Source organism: Strigops habroptila, chromosome 8 (assembly GCF_004027225.2).
Source record: "Strigops habroptila isolate Jane chromosome 8, bStrHab1.2.pri, whole genome shotgun sequence".
In the NCBI taxonomy this organism is placed as follows: domain Eukaryota; kingdom Metazoa; phylum Chordata; class Aves; order Psittaciformes; family Psittacidae; genus Strigops; species Strigops habroptila.
In genome coordinates, this window is record NC_044284.2 from 37,764,918 (window position 1) to 37,782,761 (window position 17,844).

At 44.9% G+C, this 17,844-nt stretch overlaps 1 protein-coding gene across 2 annotated transcripts in view; it reads left to right on the forward strand.

The window, feature by feature from the left end:
- Positions 1-7,952, forward strand: part of CCDC50 (coiled-coil domain containing 50) — a 42,529-nt gene extending 34,577 nt beyond the window's left edge. Inside the window, exons 9-11 of one of the 2 annotated variants that reach the window (XM_030495208.1) lie at positions 599-678; positions 1,664-1,761; positions 2,778-7,952. In XM_030495208.1, the coding sequence (XP_030351068.1) occupies positions 599-678; positions 1,664-1,761; positions 2,778-2,797 (198 nt within the window). In that variant the 3' untranslated portion in view covers positions 2,798-7,952. Of the gene's footprint in view, positions 1-598; positions 679-1,663 lie in introns of both variants that reach the window. The other variant, XM_030495207.2, reaches the window with a different exon arrangement.
- Positions 7,953-17,844: the final 9,892 nt, after the last annotated feature.

Consider the following 17,844-nt stretch of genomic DNA (forward strand, 5'->3'; position numbering starts at 1 on the left):
AGTAGTTTGTTCTGCTTGTGCACTGCAGGTATAAGGACAGTGCAGCTGCTCCAGTTGTCACTCTGCTTCATGATAAAATTGGCTCTATAATGAAAGTACTGCGTATATCCAGCCTAGATTTTTGTATGAGTACTATTGCAGAGGCTTGGGTAGCCAGTGCGGAAGGTGATAGGAAACACATTTCTTGGTCTGCACTGGTAAGGTGCTAAAGAGGATGTTGTGTTAATCATGGTGGCCAATTGGAAGTAGCTCTGATGTTTTCAGCCTCCTTGCTGTGTTTGAGTGGTTGAGGGAGCACAGCTGCATGCATTTGGTCCCTCATACTCAGTCCAGCCATGTGCATAGTCATTACACGCTGACAGCATTCGACCCTAGCTTCGGGACAGCTCCCCCAGCACTGTTTCATATTTAGAGCAAAAATTGAGTTTTGCCCAGTTTCATGTACTGGAAACTAGTCCTGATACTGCTATTTGCATGTGTCTGTCTGTAGTTAGTTGTGTGTGTAAACTGAGCACAAAAGGACTGCGTGGAGCCCTGGCAGCCTCAGTGTACTTGTAAGGCACACAGATGAGCTTCTTTCTCTTCTTCTTCCCATTAGCACGATGCAAGCGAGTCCACGCGTTCAAGGTCAAAAGAAGGGCCTGAAACTCAGCGACACAAAGGTGAAAGGTCTTCAAGGTGAGATTGAACTGGCTGGTATAAACGGGGAAATGCAGGCAGAAGCTGAGTCCTAGGGAGGAGTTGTGGGGTGGCCAGCTTGACCCATTCACGAGGGATTTGGTAGAGAGCAGAGGTTTTATCACTGAAATGAGATGGAGGGCACTTGGCTTGTGAGGTGTTCAGTGACATGAGTCACTCACTGTGCTCGTGGCATTTGTCCATATTGGTCTCCCTGTCTGGCACTGATGGAGATTGATGAGCTTGTGCAGTGACATTTGTTAAATGGCAGAGAAACATTGAGAGAGTTAAAGTGCTTCTGGGGATGTGAAACCAAATGTCATCTCTGGGCATGGAGGAGTAGTCACGATGCATTTGCACAGCTGCTCCCTTGGGTCCTTGCTCCCAGTTAAGCCTTGTATGCTGCTCCCACTGTTGCATGTGGACACCATGCAGCAAGCAAGCATGTTGTGCTGTGGGGTACCTCATCCCAGAGCAGTGGGAATGTGCTGTAGCTGAATCAATTGGTACCCTGGCCTGGTGCTCTTCATGAGGGACTGAACCCTGAAAGTGACCCTGGTGGCTTTGATTTCCTGTCCAGATGTGAGCCTAGAAATTCTTGTTGAATTTGCAAAAGAAACAACAAATGAGGTGTGCAGGTGAAGGCTGAGAGAGATTGTATTAAAATACTCTGGTGTTAAAACTGGGCAAGCATTGAAGACTTTAAAATGTTGCTCTTTTGAGTAAGGTTTGCAACAAACTTTGTAATGGAAGTTTTTTGTTTCCTGACGAATGAAAACAGTCCATGAGAAGTAGTAAACACTGTGCATTTCTCACCACAGAAAACAGTAACGAGCTGTGCTCAGAGAAGCTGGTCTGCAGGTGGGAAGCCTGGGCCAGAGGCAGTTTGTATCAAAGTGACCGGGCAGCTGAAGATGTTGGTTTTGCCACACTGTTATGCCGTTGAGGTTTTTTCCCAACACTTCTTCTTCACTGTGCTTGGCAGGTCACAGCCTCTCCATGATGACTTTGAACACACTCGGTATTACGCAAGCCAGCCCAGCCCCTTGCGCCAGATCCCCAAAACTGAGCACTCTCCTAAAGGTAGGATCGAGCCCATGGTTGCCCCAGCTCTTGGGTTATTGTGGGCTGTTCTCAAATGAGCAGCCTGCAGGACAGGATGTTTGAAAGAGATGCTAAGAGAGAAGGGGAATGGGTATTATTGCCCGCAGCAGGTAGGTGATGCTAGTCAGTGGTTGAGTTGTACTTGCTGAGAACACTGCAGCTGAGAGACTAAAAACCTGACTTGGTTTGCCTTGAGTTTGCCAAACTGCTCTCTGCATGTCCTCTGTGACCTCTTAATGATGAACGACTGTAAATCCAGGCAGCAAGTGAAGGAGAAATAACATGAAGTCAATGATGAGACAGATTTTGGGTGACTCACTCCTATCAAACAATACAAGACAAAATCTCTCAGTATCACCTGTCTGGTGAGCGGATGGGATGATTAGACAGAAGCTTGTCCTGAGAACAGGCTCTTTTTGTTCCTGTAGCATCTCAGCACTGCACTGTTGGCTTGTTTCCTAAAATCACTTGGCACAAGAGCAGTGTGGTTAGGGTCACCCCCATGGTTTTTAAACCTGAATGCCAATTGTCTGAGTTATTTATAGAGTCTCTGGGGAAGGAAAGGGGCAGCCAGAGTTTGAGTCAATCGCCCAGATTTCTTCCAGCTCCACCAATTGTGACTTAAATGTGGACACTTCCCAAAATTTAAAGTTTGGGAAGCTTTTGTATTTTGTGTCCATCAAACAAGCATGAAAGCTGATGGTGCTCATTCAGTTTTCTTTAGGGAGACTATGCGATGTGGCTGCAGCACTGTTCTCAACCTAGAAGGAATGCAAATGTCTGCCTATCTTGTGGACCTATCCTTTTTCCTTTTGCTTGAGTAAATGGAACGTGTTTCCCATTTTGGCATTTGGCTTTACCAGTACCGTGGAAGTCACACAGATACCCAAGAGGGCAGGACAAGTAAAACATGCCTGCAGGTAGTATTTTCTTCACCAGGATCTATCCTTACAGATTTTATTTTTTTTTTCCTTTCTTTCTGTTTTGCTTTCCAGGTTCCCGTAGGAAGCAGTAAACTGTGCTAGCCTTTGCTTTGGTACTGACTCTTCTGTAGCAAACATTACTGGAATTGCCAGGCAACTTTCTCAATTCCTTACCCAATGGAAGGTCCACCCTCCACTCCCAGGATGTCCTCTTTAAGTGTCATCATATTAAGGAGCATTGTTCATTTCAATTTCTTACTCATATGTGATGACTTAAACAGTGCAGTATAATCTAGCCACTTCTGATTTTAACACTGAGCTGTGTAAATCAACTAGCTGACTTAACAGCTCCCTCTTACAGTCTTTTGGGGCTTTCCTTTTATTTTTAAGCTTTGTCTGGAGCTTTTACAAATAGAGATGCACTTGCAACAGGCAGGAAAATCCAAGAAATTAGTTTGATGATGGTAATGCATCAGAACATCAGAACTACAAGTTCTTTCCATATTAGGATGACTTAGCAAAGAGAGTTATAAGAGGAAACATATTTCTTCCTGTTAATAAGATAGCTGAACCAACCTGACAGTATTGCTTGGAGGAAGGAGAGAGCATCTTCGTAACGTGCACCAGCAAAAGCCAGAACCTGGGACTGGTGAGGAAGAAATTGCCTATGGAATACTATTTAACTGCTATATTTCTTTCTAGGGTTTACAGCAACCTGGGTAGACTAACTAGACATTTAGCTCCAGGATATAGGATAGAACAATTGAAAGACAATTTCAGTGGAAATTAGACCTTGTGCGCATAACTCTTAAGACATGCCAGGGAGTTGATGAAGCTGCGAGTTGTGGATTGGGAATAATCCTGCCGATTTAAATGCCTGAAGGGACCTCTGTGGTCACCTGCTTTGAGCTTTCGTGTGATAGAAGCCAAGGAATTTCACTGAAGCCAAGTAGGAACTGCTGTAACTCCTAGCTCAGTTGCTGATGCACTTGCATACAGTAACTTGTGTTTGAACCTGCATGTGTCTTGGAAACGTGGGGCTGAAGGAAGTCCATATGGGCATTGACATTGAATCAAAAATCCACAATTACAGGCAACTTTGAGCTAGACATAGAGTACTGAACAGTCCACACAATGTCTGTGCTGACTGCCTCACCTCTACACTGCTCTGTATACTCCTGTCAGGATAAAACTATTGCTGTCTAGGGCACAGCAGGATCTGCAAGTTTAAGTTGTCTGTGTAAAATGCCCGGGACTTTGCGCATTGGCAGCATCCTGCTAGCTGTGTATCCTTGCTTCCAGACTGTGAGCTTGCTCACCTGCATCACTTGGAAGGTCTTGCTTGCTTGCAGCTTCTTCTCAGGAAATATTCCAGCTAGTGGCTAGATTTTACTGTGCTTTCCTTGTTCCCTCTTCTTGTTCCATCTCTGTCCATTCAGAAGTGTTAATGTTCTTTTAAAGGACCCAGAAAAAGATCAACATAGACCCTATTTTTTTCCTTTGTATTTGATAAGTTGGGCCACTGTGTCAACCTCATCTGCAAAGAGTTTATTTTGTAAAAATTTATTTTTGTATTTCATATAGCAGTCAAAACTTCTGCTGCTGAAAATGCCATTTTTTTTTTCTGTGGGTTTTTCCCCTCCATTGCCATCAGAGTATTGTTGTGAAATGGATGCCTGGTGGGGTTTTGTGAACTAATACTTTCTATAAACACCCCAGTCAAGGCCTTGCTGCTTGTATCATCTGGTGCACTTGTGAAAACTGGATGGGGAAAAGTCCTGCCAAATCAGAAAGTGGTTGTGCTTTATACTTAATGTGCATGGGGTGACCCTCTGCAAAAGGAAAGGGGAAATTGTCAGCTAGGAATTCAGCCTTTCCTGGGCCTCTGTAGGTGGCTGTGACAGGCTTTCTTGCAATGCAGTTGTCTGATGTAACTTCTGTCTTATCCTTATTAGAATAATCTCGAATCCTGTTGACTTCAGTGGGAACGAGAGAAAATGATACAAAATTAACTCCAGTTATTTTTATTTGTCTGAAGAACACCTGTATGTCTACTCCGTGGAGCTGTAGGATCTCCTTAATGGCCTCCTCGGGCCGTGGCACCAACAGATGAGAGCCGGAGTGAAGGATCCCAGGAGCATTTGCTGCTTCCTTGGATGCCTTAGGGAGTGCTGAATGTTTTATGGGCTGCTTTGCTCTGTAGCCTCCCATAGTCTTTATCTTTTTATTTTTACTCCATATCTTTATTCATCTGCTGCCCCTTGTGTTTCTCCTGTTTTATTTTTCCGTAGCCCTTGTGAAAAGGGGGGCCCTAAGGTTTTGTTAGAAAGGGCTAACACCTGTTGAGAGAGAGAAATGCTAGGCATGGTAGGTGGGGAAAGCATGTAGTAAATAGGGTATAAACAGAACAACTGTTCATCTAATATACCTTGTGGGCCTTATGTAGTCATGCGGGTTAGAGATTTCCTGATGCAAAGGTTACAACTGGACTTGCATGTTTAGTAACCACATTTGGAAGGGAGATTCCATGGTCCCATTGAAGTCAACAGGAGTCGAGTTAAGTTCATGAATGAACAAGGACCCAACTCATCTTGGGGCTCAGCAGCCACAGTTCTGCAGCTTACATAGGCAAGATGCAAAATCAGCACCTTGCACATGCGTCCCTGGAAAGAGGCACAATGAAGCTGATCTTTTAAGAAGAAACAATTGGAGCAATATTTCCTTTCTATGACAGAAAAATGTTTAACTTTATTTTTTCCTTGTCTTCTCCTGCCAAGTTTTAGTAGCTCTGCCTATGGGTTTGCTCTGGATTTAATAGCATGTCGAAGCCCTTGCTTGGACCCCTGCCCAGGTCATTCAGGTCTTGCATCCCTTTCTGACTCTGCATTAACAACGCAATAGGCACCATGTGGAGAATTCATCACCATGAAATCCTGGCACTTCCTGATCTTCACAGTAGGCACATCTCACAAGCAAGAGCTCTTGCCACCTCTTCACCTCCGTCCAAAGCACAATGATCTGCAGAAGAGAGGTTGGGTGAACCAGAGTGATCGTGCCTTATATGCAGGGATACTCGATGTCTTCAGCAGGCTGATCTGAGTCACCTTGCTATGAAACACTGTCTTAATGTGGACTGTACAGCTTCCTGCAGGGAGAAGCAGTTGTCGTCCCATGATAGATCCAGCATGTTAATCTCGTCTTTTTTTTAAAGGACTTCATGTTTTTGAGCTTAGTGGGGTGGGAAAATATCAGCTGTTAGGGGATAGATGAAGTCTCATCATTGAATTTCTCCTCTTGGGGAGGAAGGATAGAAGTTACAAATGCTGCAGTCTGCTTCACTCTAAAAGGGATCTTGTATGTACAGTATTTTTATATCTCTGCATTCCCACTGGTCAGGATTTGAATCAGGACTAATAACACTCTCTTATGTAGGGAAAAAAAAGTGGATTTTTATTTTTACAGTGCTAGACCTTTGTGCATTTTTATTTTGTGCCAAATTACAGTCACTGTTACATTCTAGTGTTTTCATTCAGTTTATTGTTATTGATCAATGTGTATATGATATATTTTTATTATCAAGATTTTTATTTTAATTCATACTAACCTGTGTGCAAACTAACTGTGGATTGCTTATTTATATATAAAGGGGAGCACTTGGAGACATTGTGAGGATTCCCCTACTTAGTTTATACTCTCGTAACCTAGCACAGCCAGTCCGTGAAACTCATCGCTTCTTACACAGAATGATATCCTGGGCATCTATCACCCTGAGCAGATGGCTCCTGCTGTTCCTAATGATAGCACTGATGCTGCAAGAATATGTTAGATGCAATAGGAAACAAAACACAGCTCATGTCATGGACTAGTGGGTGACTTGAGCTCTCTGCTGTCCTGCTCCTGGCAGTGATGCCAGGGAGAGTGCTGCAGCAGGAATTCCCATCTGAGTGTGACTTGAGGTTTTCCTCTGCCCTATATCCATCCCCAGCCAATGGACAGTTGGTTTTGCCCCATTCCCTCAAGACGCTTAGTGCTTGGTTTTGTAGTTACTCTGGGAGGTGACTGTGGAATACAGCATTAGGCACAGTGGTGTCCTTCGCATGAAGTATACCACAGGCAGTTTGTCTTTTTTGGCTGTGGAGGGCAGGCGTAAACCTACAGAGATCCCAGTTTACAGCTCTTTAAAACATGTGTCGTAGCACATCTCTGGCTGTGCAGCACAGCCATGGACGATCTTGACTGTGCTGCATACAAGTGCCACCTGGACTGTTATGCCCAGAACAGGCTGCAGGACACAGGTTTTGTGTTGAGAAGCTGCACTGCTTTCAGCTTCTGGACCGGAGATAGCCTGAGCCACATCCTCCCTGTGAGCTGCACTGGACAAGACTCAGCTGTGCCTTTTGGGCTCTTCCAGGAGAGGCCCGGAGAGGACAGTGGCACACACAAATAAGTATTTTCTACTTCACAGTAAGCAAGTTCCACTGTATCAGTGTTCACTCTACGTAGACTCCATGGTCTGTCTCCAGCTGCATCTGTGCACTGCAATATAGTTAATTGCCTCAGAGGAATAACTGCAGTTGTCTCTTTTAGCTTTTCAGGGTAAACTTTCAGCCTGTTTGAATCTCATCCATGCGATGAGATGGATTAGTCAGAAGGCTTAAATTCCTCAGAGCTGCAAATGTACCCTGTGTTGCAACAGCTAATCCTTAAATATAAATTGTGCACTGACAATAATCTGTCTATGCAAGCCTATATTTTTTTTCTTATTTTTGACTGTTCACTCTATAATTTTACCAGGTTTGGCATAGAACTTCTGAATGACATTTAACCAAAGTATCATGTCTGTATGTGTATAGCATGTTTTGCTTCATACTCCCGAATTCTCATTGAATGTAAAGGGAACACTGCCTTGCCCCATTTTGTTCAATAAACCGCTGTACTTTGTTATCCACTGCATCCTTCTGTCGCTCCGTGTGCTTTTCTGGAACCACCGAAGTGGGTTACACAAGAGCAGGAGAAAACAACACTTCGTTCCACCCTTGGCTGCTGGAGCTCAGCTGCTTCTACCAGTAATTATGTTCTTCCAATGTAATAGATGTAGCAAAACAACAAATTTATATTAAATTTGATTATTTTATGGCCAGAGAGATAGAAAAAAAAAGCTGTATAATATCTTGGAAAGGATCTGGACTGTTTCATTTCCTGAGACTGTGATATTGAAAAATAAAGCAATGTAATTATTTGCAAGGACAGGATACTTCTTTTCTTTTCTGTCAACATAGCTTTTGAGTTTGAAAAAAGCCTGGTTGAAGCTTCCTACGGTGGTGGGATGGAAGGGAAGAAGGAAACATGGCAAATTCCCTGTGACTGACTGATGTCTTCAAAGGCATCAGCTGAGGGTGCAGTCACATGCAGCTGAGACATGAGCAGACACAAAGCCGTTTCCATGTCATGAATTGAGTTTGTGGCTGACCATGCTAAAATAAAGGGGAGATTAAAAAATCTGAGCTCTGGACTTTGAGTCCAAATTGTAAACCATTCTTTAATGTTTATTTACTCATTTCCCTCTGCTTGCCACGTATAAACATTGCACTGGGGAGCAGAGAGCCCTTTCACACCCCAACAGGTCCCTCCATGGGCCAGGGGCTTTCCTTCACCAGGGGCTTAGTTCTGTGCAGGAGTGAGGGTTCTGACACCAATCAAATTCAGTTTTGGGCTTGATTAGGGGCTGTGTCACAGCACTACCCCAGTGTTTTCCAATGCAAATACCTTTACATTGTCTACCTCTGACCACCTCCATCTCACAGTCCCTTAGGTATTAGCAGTGAGTGGAGGCAGGGATCAGTAAAACAGAGAATTAAGAATTCTATGACATGGCTCGCAGTGGAAGAGTCTGGCTTAGAAACAGGGCATGTGGAAGTGCCAAGAGTTCTGCCAACTTGCTACAGCCTCTTGTCTGAAGTGACTGGCTTGGTCTGTTTTCTTTGAAAGGCTTCTTTCATGCCAGCCTTAGCACTTGTTGAAGCATTAGGCTGGGAGGGGGGGAGAGGGTGGGCAGCTGGAGCCCTGAGAAGCATCTTTGACCTGCTGCAGGGATACGCACACAAAGGACTGTATGTGGGGACCACAAAAGGAATGCTGAAGAACACTGGGGACTTTTTTTGTATCAGAGAAATTGCTCATCTCTGGGTTTCCAAGTCACATGCAGCTCTCAAACTGGATGCGAGTGGCAATCCATTGTGCCATAGGTGATGGATCGAGGTTCCACAGCTGTTTTCCACCTGTGAGAGAAGGTAAGTCAGTGGAGACTGCTTCAAGTCACCATTGCTGGGTACCCAGCAATGAGCCAGTCTAAGAGCCCCCTTAGCTGTTTTATCATGCACTGCAAGGTAGGAGTTGCAGGTGGCACCTGCCATCTCCTGCTTGTATGCATGTCCAGATGCTCATCTTCCACCCAGGTCTATCCTGTGTAACCAGGGGTTCTTGCCCACAACGGCTTCAGTGTGTGCTGCTCATGGCTTGGGAGGGCCAAGCCCTGCTTACAGGCTGCCTGTGGAAGGACACAGAACAGGTAAATGTCTGTCCATGTCCAGGTGGACAGCCAGGGCTAAACTGAGCTGTGGTGTGCTGGCTCATGCTTTGTGTTGGGAGCAGATGCTGGTGTGTGACTTACCTGCAACTGATGCTCCTCTTGTTCACAAAGCAAACCATGGCTGCAAAGCAACCCAAAGCCTAAACAAGACAGCATATCTGAGATACAAATGACTTAGTGTAGTATACATGGTATGTATGTACCATTCCCAATTTGTTTTATAGGCATATGGTGGGTTACACCACCTCTGGAGGTAGAGAACATCTCTGCCATGTAAAACCCTGGTTTATGCCTGAACCTATGCAATCTCAATATTGAGCAAAACCAGCCCCTACAGACCACTTCTTTGCACCATCTTGCTAGCAAACAAGTGATGGCTCCTGCCACAAATCAGTTATTTCAGGTCAGAGGTACACATGTTCATCACCATGATTTGTTCTTTCAGAGATGGTGATCCTTCAACAGCACCCCGAGTCCATCAGTTTTATCATACTTCACCCTGGCCAGAATGCCTCACACAGTTAATAGCAAAACAGAGATTTAGTAAATGAAACCTAGGATCAGACTGCAGTCCAGGTTTAAAACAAGTAGAGAACTTGAGTCCAGCAGCTGGGTATCTGTTGAATGTCTGTGTTTCTCTGACCCCAGGGAGCCCAAGAAGAGTATCTAAGTGTCTGTGCCAAAACTTGCTCCTGTTTCATGTTGTTGATGGTGAGCCGCAGTTCTGAGTGCTGACATCTCAATTTTCACGAAGTCTCTTTTCCCCTGATGAAGCTTTTGCCTTAGTAATAACTCCCCTGTGCTGCCCTGTTCCCCCCAAACAGACATCCTAACTCCATCTCAGTAACTCACCTCACAGCCCTCCAAGGCCAGGCTTCAAACAGACACCACTAGCCCCAAGCTGGTGCTGAGGCTCCTGGACTACCACAGGATGGTGTCTCATTTTTATTAAGACATGGTTGACATGCAGCACCTAATTATGAGCTAAAGGAATGTGTGCTTGTCTCACTAATAGGGTTTATACCCAGGTGAGTGCTGCAGAAGCACATTGATGTCATGGGCAAAGCATGGAGCTGGGATGGGCACTTACCCAAGGTGTGCTCCACACTGCTGCTTTCTAGGCAGTGTCCAGAAGGCAGTGACACGGCCATGCATGTGCCCATCACCAGAGGGTACCTGGGGAGCATGAGCTTTGTTCCAGCGAGCTGGAAAAGAGCTGATTTGTAGTTTAAGCAGTAACTGGTATAACAGTCGGAGTTTTACCAGGGGAAGGTGATGTTTGGGGAGAGGATGAGACCTCCAGCTACACAAAGTTTATTCCCATTACTGGCACTCACTGCCAGCTGCCACATCACACACTGTCCTGAGAAGTTGTGCTCAGCCTTCCAAAGGATACACAAACCCCACTCAAGCACTCACTTGTGTGTTTTTATTTACTTGTTAATTACTCACAGCTGATGAACCACTGAAGGCCATCCTGAGGGTGCATGTTAATGTCCAGGAACATTCCTACCATAAAGTGTGCAGGTAGGTCTGCGGGAAGAGATTGCTTGCCATCTCCTCTCCAAAGCAAAGGATGGCATCAAGAAAAAGGGTTTCTCAGAGAATTTTCTCGTCTACTAGCAAACCCAGCCAGCTCGTCCTACTGGAAAAGCCGTTAACTGTAGGACTGCTGTGCACAGACAGGACTGGCCCTGTTGCCACAAGAAGCTTGGGAGAGTCTTTTCAGGGCATCCCACTGGAGAAGAAGATGCATCACTGCAGCACCTGAGGCATAGAGGAACTCACAGCTGCTGCAAGCACGGCCATGACTGCAGATGTGACAGCAGCTTTCTCCTGTTGACATCCCCATGGGATAAGAGGGACCAAGAGCAGCAGTACAGGCAGCTGGCACGCACAGGTCTCTGCCAGGGAGAACTGTAGTACCCCAGTAGCAGCAGATCTAGAAGATCTAGATCTACTAGATCTAGATCTAGATCTAGATCTAGTCTTCTAGATCTACTAGATCTAGATCAGCAGATCTAGAAGACTAGATCCTCCTGGTGCTTGCTCCTGTGGGAACATAAGACGGCTCTCCTGATGCCAAGGAGTTAATTCAGCTCCTTGGTGAATTAACCAAGGTGAAGGTGCAAGATAATGATAGCTTGCTTCATCCCTAAGGATGCTGAAACAGCCAACCAAAGACGATGCCTCCCAGCCCTGCTGTTCTCAGTCTTCTGCACTTTTAATTGGGAAGAGACCGGTGCCCTCATGGGCCCTGGTTGGTAGCAACAGCTCCCATCAGAAGCAGGTAGGCCAAGAAGCGATCGCTCTTCTTTGTGGGACAGGTGCTGGTAGCTGGTCTTGGGAAGATATCTGCTTGATCTCAGGATTGCTGCTTGGCAGGACCTGCTGCTGTACAGTACCAGTCACTATAGTCACTTCTGCTCAGCTGAAAACTTTATTTACTCTTAAATATTCTTCCAATTTGCTGAATTTCAAGTGTGCAAATAGAACACATATTCTGTGGGAGAGAATGAGATAAAATCTCCGGTAACAAGGGAAGATTTCACTATCTGGGCTACCAAACCCTGTGACTCAGTCTAACCCACCTGAATTTTGATCAGAAAACACTCAAAAATGAGCTACTAAACCTAAAAGTCCAAGGACTGGAAGTTCTTGTAGAAATGAAACTACAAATAATTTAAATACAAATGATACCTTTTTAGTTGATTACTGAGATATTTATGAATGCAGTATGAAGCTGGGCGAGAAGGGGAGCATCAGAGGGGGCTTATTCCTTAATCTTGTTCCCTGGGTACCACGCAGCACAGACTGAAGTCAGCACTGGTCACTCTGTGACTCTGATGTGTGTAGAGCATCGTGTGCAGATTTTGAATTGGTCCCCAAAGCAGTTCAGCTGCACAAGTGTGGCTCAGGGCTGCAGCAGCGCAACCCAGCCTGTCAGCAAGGCAAATATGTTCAAATATTGTGTTGTGCTAAACTGCTTTTACTTTCAAATCAAACTCCATCACAGCTACTGCTGATGCCTTTGCACTATGAAAGAGTCCCCAGATTCCCCAAAGTGTTTTGATACCTCTACCCCACACTTGCTGGGGGTGTTACCAACATTCTTCACCTTCCTCACATGAGTGAACTTCACTCAGTTTTAGTGCTAGTCGAGGTGTGCAATCCCATCCCTTCTGGTGGGAAATCCTTTCCCCCAAATTTCCTTAACAAGGGAAGAGAGAAATACTTGTCAGTTTGCCTACCCTTTCTACCCAGCTCTCCCTTGAGAAATGAAGAGCAAATTGAAAACAAAGGCTTAAAATAAATTTGTATTAATAAAGATAAACTGTAATAATCTTGAGAAAATAATGAAGGTGGAAAACTACTTCCTTTTAAGTGAGCTTTTTGCCCAAATGACAATTTGAGCGTGGCCTCCTGAGCGCAGGGACGCTCCAGAGCAGCCCATTTTATACCATGGCGCTCTCTAGTGGCCAGTGCGCAGAAAAGAAAAGCACTGTGCAGCTCCTCAGTGGCAGAGCTACAGCTGCATCTCCGGACAAACCTGGGTAACTGCAGCAAGGGACTTGGGTTTCGGGGTGCTGACAGCCCCCGCAGAGAGTAGAAAAGCTGTAGGCTCCCCTCTAGCAAATGTGCCTTCTGCATGCACCGGATCAGGCCACAGGACCAATAAGTAAGAGCAGTCTACAGTCCTACCTGCTAGGTGTCCCAGTGGAGAAACCAAACCTGCAACAGATGAATTGATGGGCTGCCCCTTTGCAGCCCTGAGGAGAAGGACTTGGGGGTGTTGGCTGATAAGAAGCTCAACATGACCCGACTTCAGTGTGCACTCACAGCCCAGAAAGCCAACTGTGTGCTGGGCCGCATCAAAAGGAGCGTGACCAGCAGGTCAAGGGAGGGGATTCTCCCCCTGTACTCCATTCTTATGAGATCCTGCAGAACTGTGTTCAGCTGTGGGACACCAACATAAGGATGTGGGGCTGTTGGAGCAAGTCCAGAGGACGCCACAAAGAGGCTCAGAGGGCTGGAGCACCTCTCCTATGGAGACATGCTGGGAGAGCTGGGCTTGTTCAGCCTGGAGAAGAAACGGCTCAAAGGAGACATTATAGCAGCTTCCAGTGCCTAAAGGGGCTGACAAGAAAGCTGGAGAGGGGCTTTTTTGAAGGGCATGTACTGATAGGACAAGGGGCAATGGCTTTAAAATGAAAGATAGGAGATTTAGATTAGACATTAAGAAGAAAGTCTTGACTATGAAGGTAGTGAGACACTGGAACAGGTTGCTCAGAGAATCTGTGGCCGCCCCATCCCTGGAAGTGTTCAAGCCAGTTTGGACAGGGCTTGGAGCAGCCTGGTCTAGCGGAAGGTGTCCCTGCCTGTGACAGGGGGTTGCAACTGGATGAGCTTTAAGGTCCCCTCCCACCCAAACCATTCTATGATTCTGTGGTGCTTCAGTCCTGCAAAGCCTTCAGGGTGAAAAAGTACAAATGGGCTATATTAGATGAAGCCATTTCAAGCTCTCCAGAAGTCAGAACATCTGATGGATTGAGCATTACTTTATGCAACTAGATGGGGTCAGTTACTCACAGCTGTATCATATTAGTTACAGACAGATCTCACAGTTGGTCTTGCTCCTTTCAGAACACTGCAGCTGGGAACTGACAGCAGTAGGTTGGCCAACGGCCTTTGGAGGCCTCTATTTTTTTTGTCTCATTTGGCAGCAGGGTTGGTAATAACCATTGGCACTAAAGTATTGATCACTTGCAGGGTAATAGTTGTGAAATTCTCATTGATAGTATTACACATCTTGTATTCATTTCACTCTAGAAATTGTGTGCCAAAACCATGGCTTTACATAATCATGTATTATGTGACAAAGCCAAACACTCAAAAACTTAGGAAATAGCAGAATTGAAATAGTAGAGGTGATATTAACTTAGCCTCTTTGCCAGGACATAGTGCAAGCTAGGCAAGATGAGTATCAGTGTTTTTCCCTGGACTGTTACTTCAGGGCAAGCTCACTGGGTGATGAGCTGTGACTAGTGCTGCTTACTGCAATCACCTCAGACTTTAGGTAGCAGCCACAAGAATTCTCTTTGCTAGCAATACGACACACCAGCTACAAGGGCACTAAGAAAAAAAACCAACAACAAAGCAAACAAACAATCCCAGACATGTTTCATGTTTTAAGGCATTGAATAAAGCCAAAACTCCCCAAACAAAAGAGAATTCTGCTTCTAGACAAATAACCACCCACCCACAGCTCCAGCCAGGAGCCAGTCTCTACCACCTTCTCTTACAAGCTCTTAATGCCCTGAAGCAAGTCACTTCTCCCTTTTATAGCCAGCCTTTCCCACCTTGCTCTCCTGAGAAGAGGCCCTTTCACACTTGGAAAGATGCCTTTTCCTCAACCTTTTGATGGATTTAAACTTTTCTCCGCTTTTCTTGTGAGTATTTTGGTTTTTGTTTTTCTCCTTAGAGGATTAAAAATTGATTCTTACATGCTAAAATTATTTCCCTAGCTTACTTCTCTCCCTTTGATTTAGCTATTGGTGTGAAATACTTCAGCCTCTGGTTTAAAAGGTGTAAACGGTGTTCTCTGGCTTGAGGTGCTTTATTGTGTTTTGGAGAATCTTTTCTTACTGTGGTGTGAGCACACTCCCAATGAAACTTGTTGCTGCTGCTTCACAAAAAAGCTTGCAGTGACTTCCTGACATGCAGCGCTTTTTTTTATATATCTATACACACACATAATTTTATACTAGATACCCATGTGTTAAGGAACCTGCCTGAAAACTTGGCCTTGCAGATTTCCCTCCAAAGGAGAATAGTGCAGGTGGCTTCTGCAGTGCTGGGGGGTCTGTAGGTGGCATAGGCTGGTACAGAGCACTGCTTCAGGCCCGGCAGCCAAGCTGCTGGAGTAAACTGCCAGTAACTATCTTAAACCTCATATTGACTGACCACAACCTGTAGAGGAGAGATGTTCTGTAGCAAAACTACGAGTTAGTGCCTGAAAGAGGGAGAAAAAACATTTAAGGAAACCTTTGTCCTGCTAAACCATTTCTCTCTTTGCGGTGCATGAAGGCAGAGAAAACATCACTGCTGTGTAGAATAGGAACAGCTATTGCAGGAGTTCCCCACATCCCCCTATGTTGGTACTGTAAAAGCCTGAAACAGAAAAACAATCCACACCCCAAATTGCTTGAGGTACAAATGAAAAGGAGAGGCAGTCCAGCTATAGGAATAGCATCTTACTAATATCAGCTTTTTCCGCTGTTCGTGTCTCTTTTAATTTTATTTTTTTTTTATTTGAGGCTTCAGAAGCATGGTAATATCTATTTGCCTGAGCCCCATGGACTTAAGCACATCACTATTCCTGTATCTGGTCCTTCTTCCTTTTTGCAGTATTTATCCTTTACAGCTTAATTGGGTTCTATGTTACTGAAGGCTGCTTGATACTTGAAGGGCTTTAGAGAGTTGCATTGAAATATTTATGTCCAGTGCACTACTTCATTAAAAAAATTATCCAAAATGAATGGAGATTGAATTATGCCCCAAATACCCTATAAGATTGGATGCTGACTGATTACTTAATGGTTCTCCCGATACATGATGCATCATCCATCTACGTTGCCTTTAATTTTTCAAGAGCTGAACTGTGTCTTACAGCAACCTCAGCTTGTTGGTTAATGGCATTTCCTTGTAACAAAGAGTATCATTCCTTTTTTCTTTTTCCCCTGACATGTGTGGTGTTTTCATGATATATGAATTGAGGTGTCAAAGTATGTTTTGTGCTTGAGAACGTAATTGAGGTCACTAAATGGATTGCTCCCATTTCAGTGCTAGGAAGGAAACAAGCTCAGAAAACACACCTGCAGCTCAGGAGAGTCCTTGTGATGTGTTTGCCTTTAGCCACATACACATAAGCTGTCTTGCACACATACTGGCCTGTGGTAAGAGAATGGTTCTGTGGTTAAGACTGAAAGAACCTAATTTGGTGCTAACCACTCAACAGAGTATTTAGACAGCAGAGAGCTTTTACCAAGTTTTTTAGTTTTCAGGGCTTTTAGCAAGCTTAATTTGGTCTCCAATAACAGAGAATGAATTCTTCCAGCTGTGACCAGCTAATGCAAATATTAAATGTTACAGGATGCAAAGGAACAGTGCAATATGTCCTTTTTACACTGCTGTCCTCACTTCCAAGTATGTGCTGCACATTCCTTTCTCTTCTGGAGTCTTCCTTCTATTTGTTTCATACAAAAAATCACTACATGCTTCCATGATGGAGAAGCTCCAGCCTGTGTAGACTAGGCAGGACTCTGAGTGAACATGGGGACAGCAGAGCCTGCAGTAGTAATCTAGGATCCGCCATGTCCGCATTTCTTCTAATGCTTTTGCAGTGGCATTCCTGCTTCTCATGGCCTGCAGGACCAGACTGAACAAAGCTTATTTTCCAAGACCCGTACAGTGCCTGATTCAATGCCTGGGAACGAATTAGTCACCTACATGCAGTGTAGGCCTGGCCTTCTGCAGAGCAAGTTCTTTGAACTTTCATTTGTGCAAAGGAAAATATCCAGAACTTAACAGAAATGCCTTTTTATAACAGAAATGTCAGCTCTGTTTCCCTTTTGGCCTGTCCTTTAATCTCACTATCTCATGCACTAGGGAAATCCAATCCTTGCAAAATTAATTTTACTAACTAATGCCTGTTGGATTATCTTTAAAATCAAATGAGCTTTAGCTGGGTGAACTGGAAAATAAAGAGCATACAGGGACTTAAAAGTGATTCAATTCAGTAGAATCACTTTGCTAGTAAAAAGTAGCTCCTGCAGAGCCCAATTTCCTGAGTCACTGAGGATTCCTCCACTGTGAGGGACAGTTATAGCAGAATATACCAGACTGGGAGTCAGGAGAGCTGGTTCCATCTGCAGCTCAATGCAGACTCCCAGTGCGGTGTTGACAGGGCTGAGGATACCAGCAAAAGACTCAAGCTCTGCAGCAGGAGATGCCTGCTGCCCAGCAAGGAATATGAAATGCCTTGCCAGCATCAGGCCTCTCCTGGGAAATCTGGTATTTTGGAAGCATAATTTAGAAGATCAGTATATTGACAAACTTTGGGCTGTGCACCAGGAACTGCAATGTGTGTGGGTGTGCCTGGTTCAGGCTGACATCTGCTTTTGTGTCTTTGAGGAGACTTAGATACCCTCCAGGCAGCATCCACTGCACTGGTGTATCAGTTTTCTGCATCCAAACTGAAGATGATTAGCAACTTGGAAACTTGGGGTTTATTCCATCTGCTCCCTGAAAGCCATGTCTCCACTATACCAGGAGAGTGTGCTGGCTACTCAAGTTTAGTCTGCTAAGACTGTGCTCTCCAGGCCCTGGTGCTCAAGCTCTGCTGCTCTGCAATGAACTGAGCTCTCCCAGGTCCAAGCGAATGGCGTAAGAGGGAGCCTTAGGCATCCCTCAGAAAGAGGGGGGCACTGGATCTGTCATACTTTTGCAGCGGTTTAGGCATTTGACAGTGTCATTGGGTTAAATCCTGAA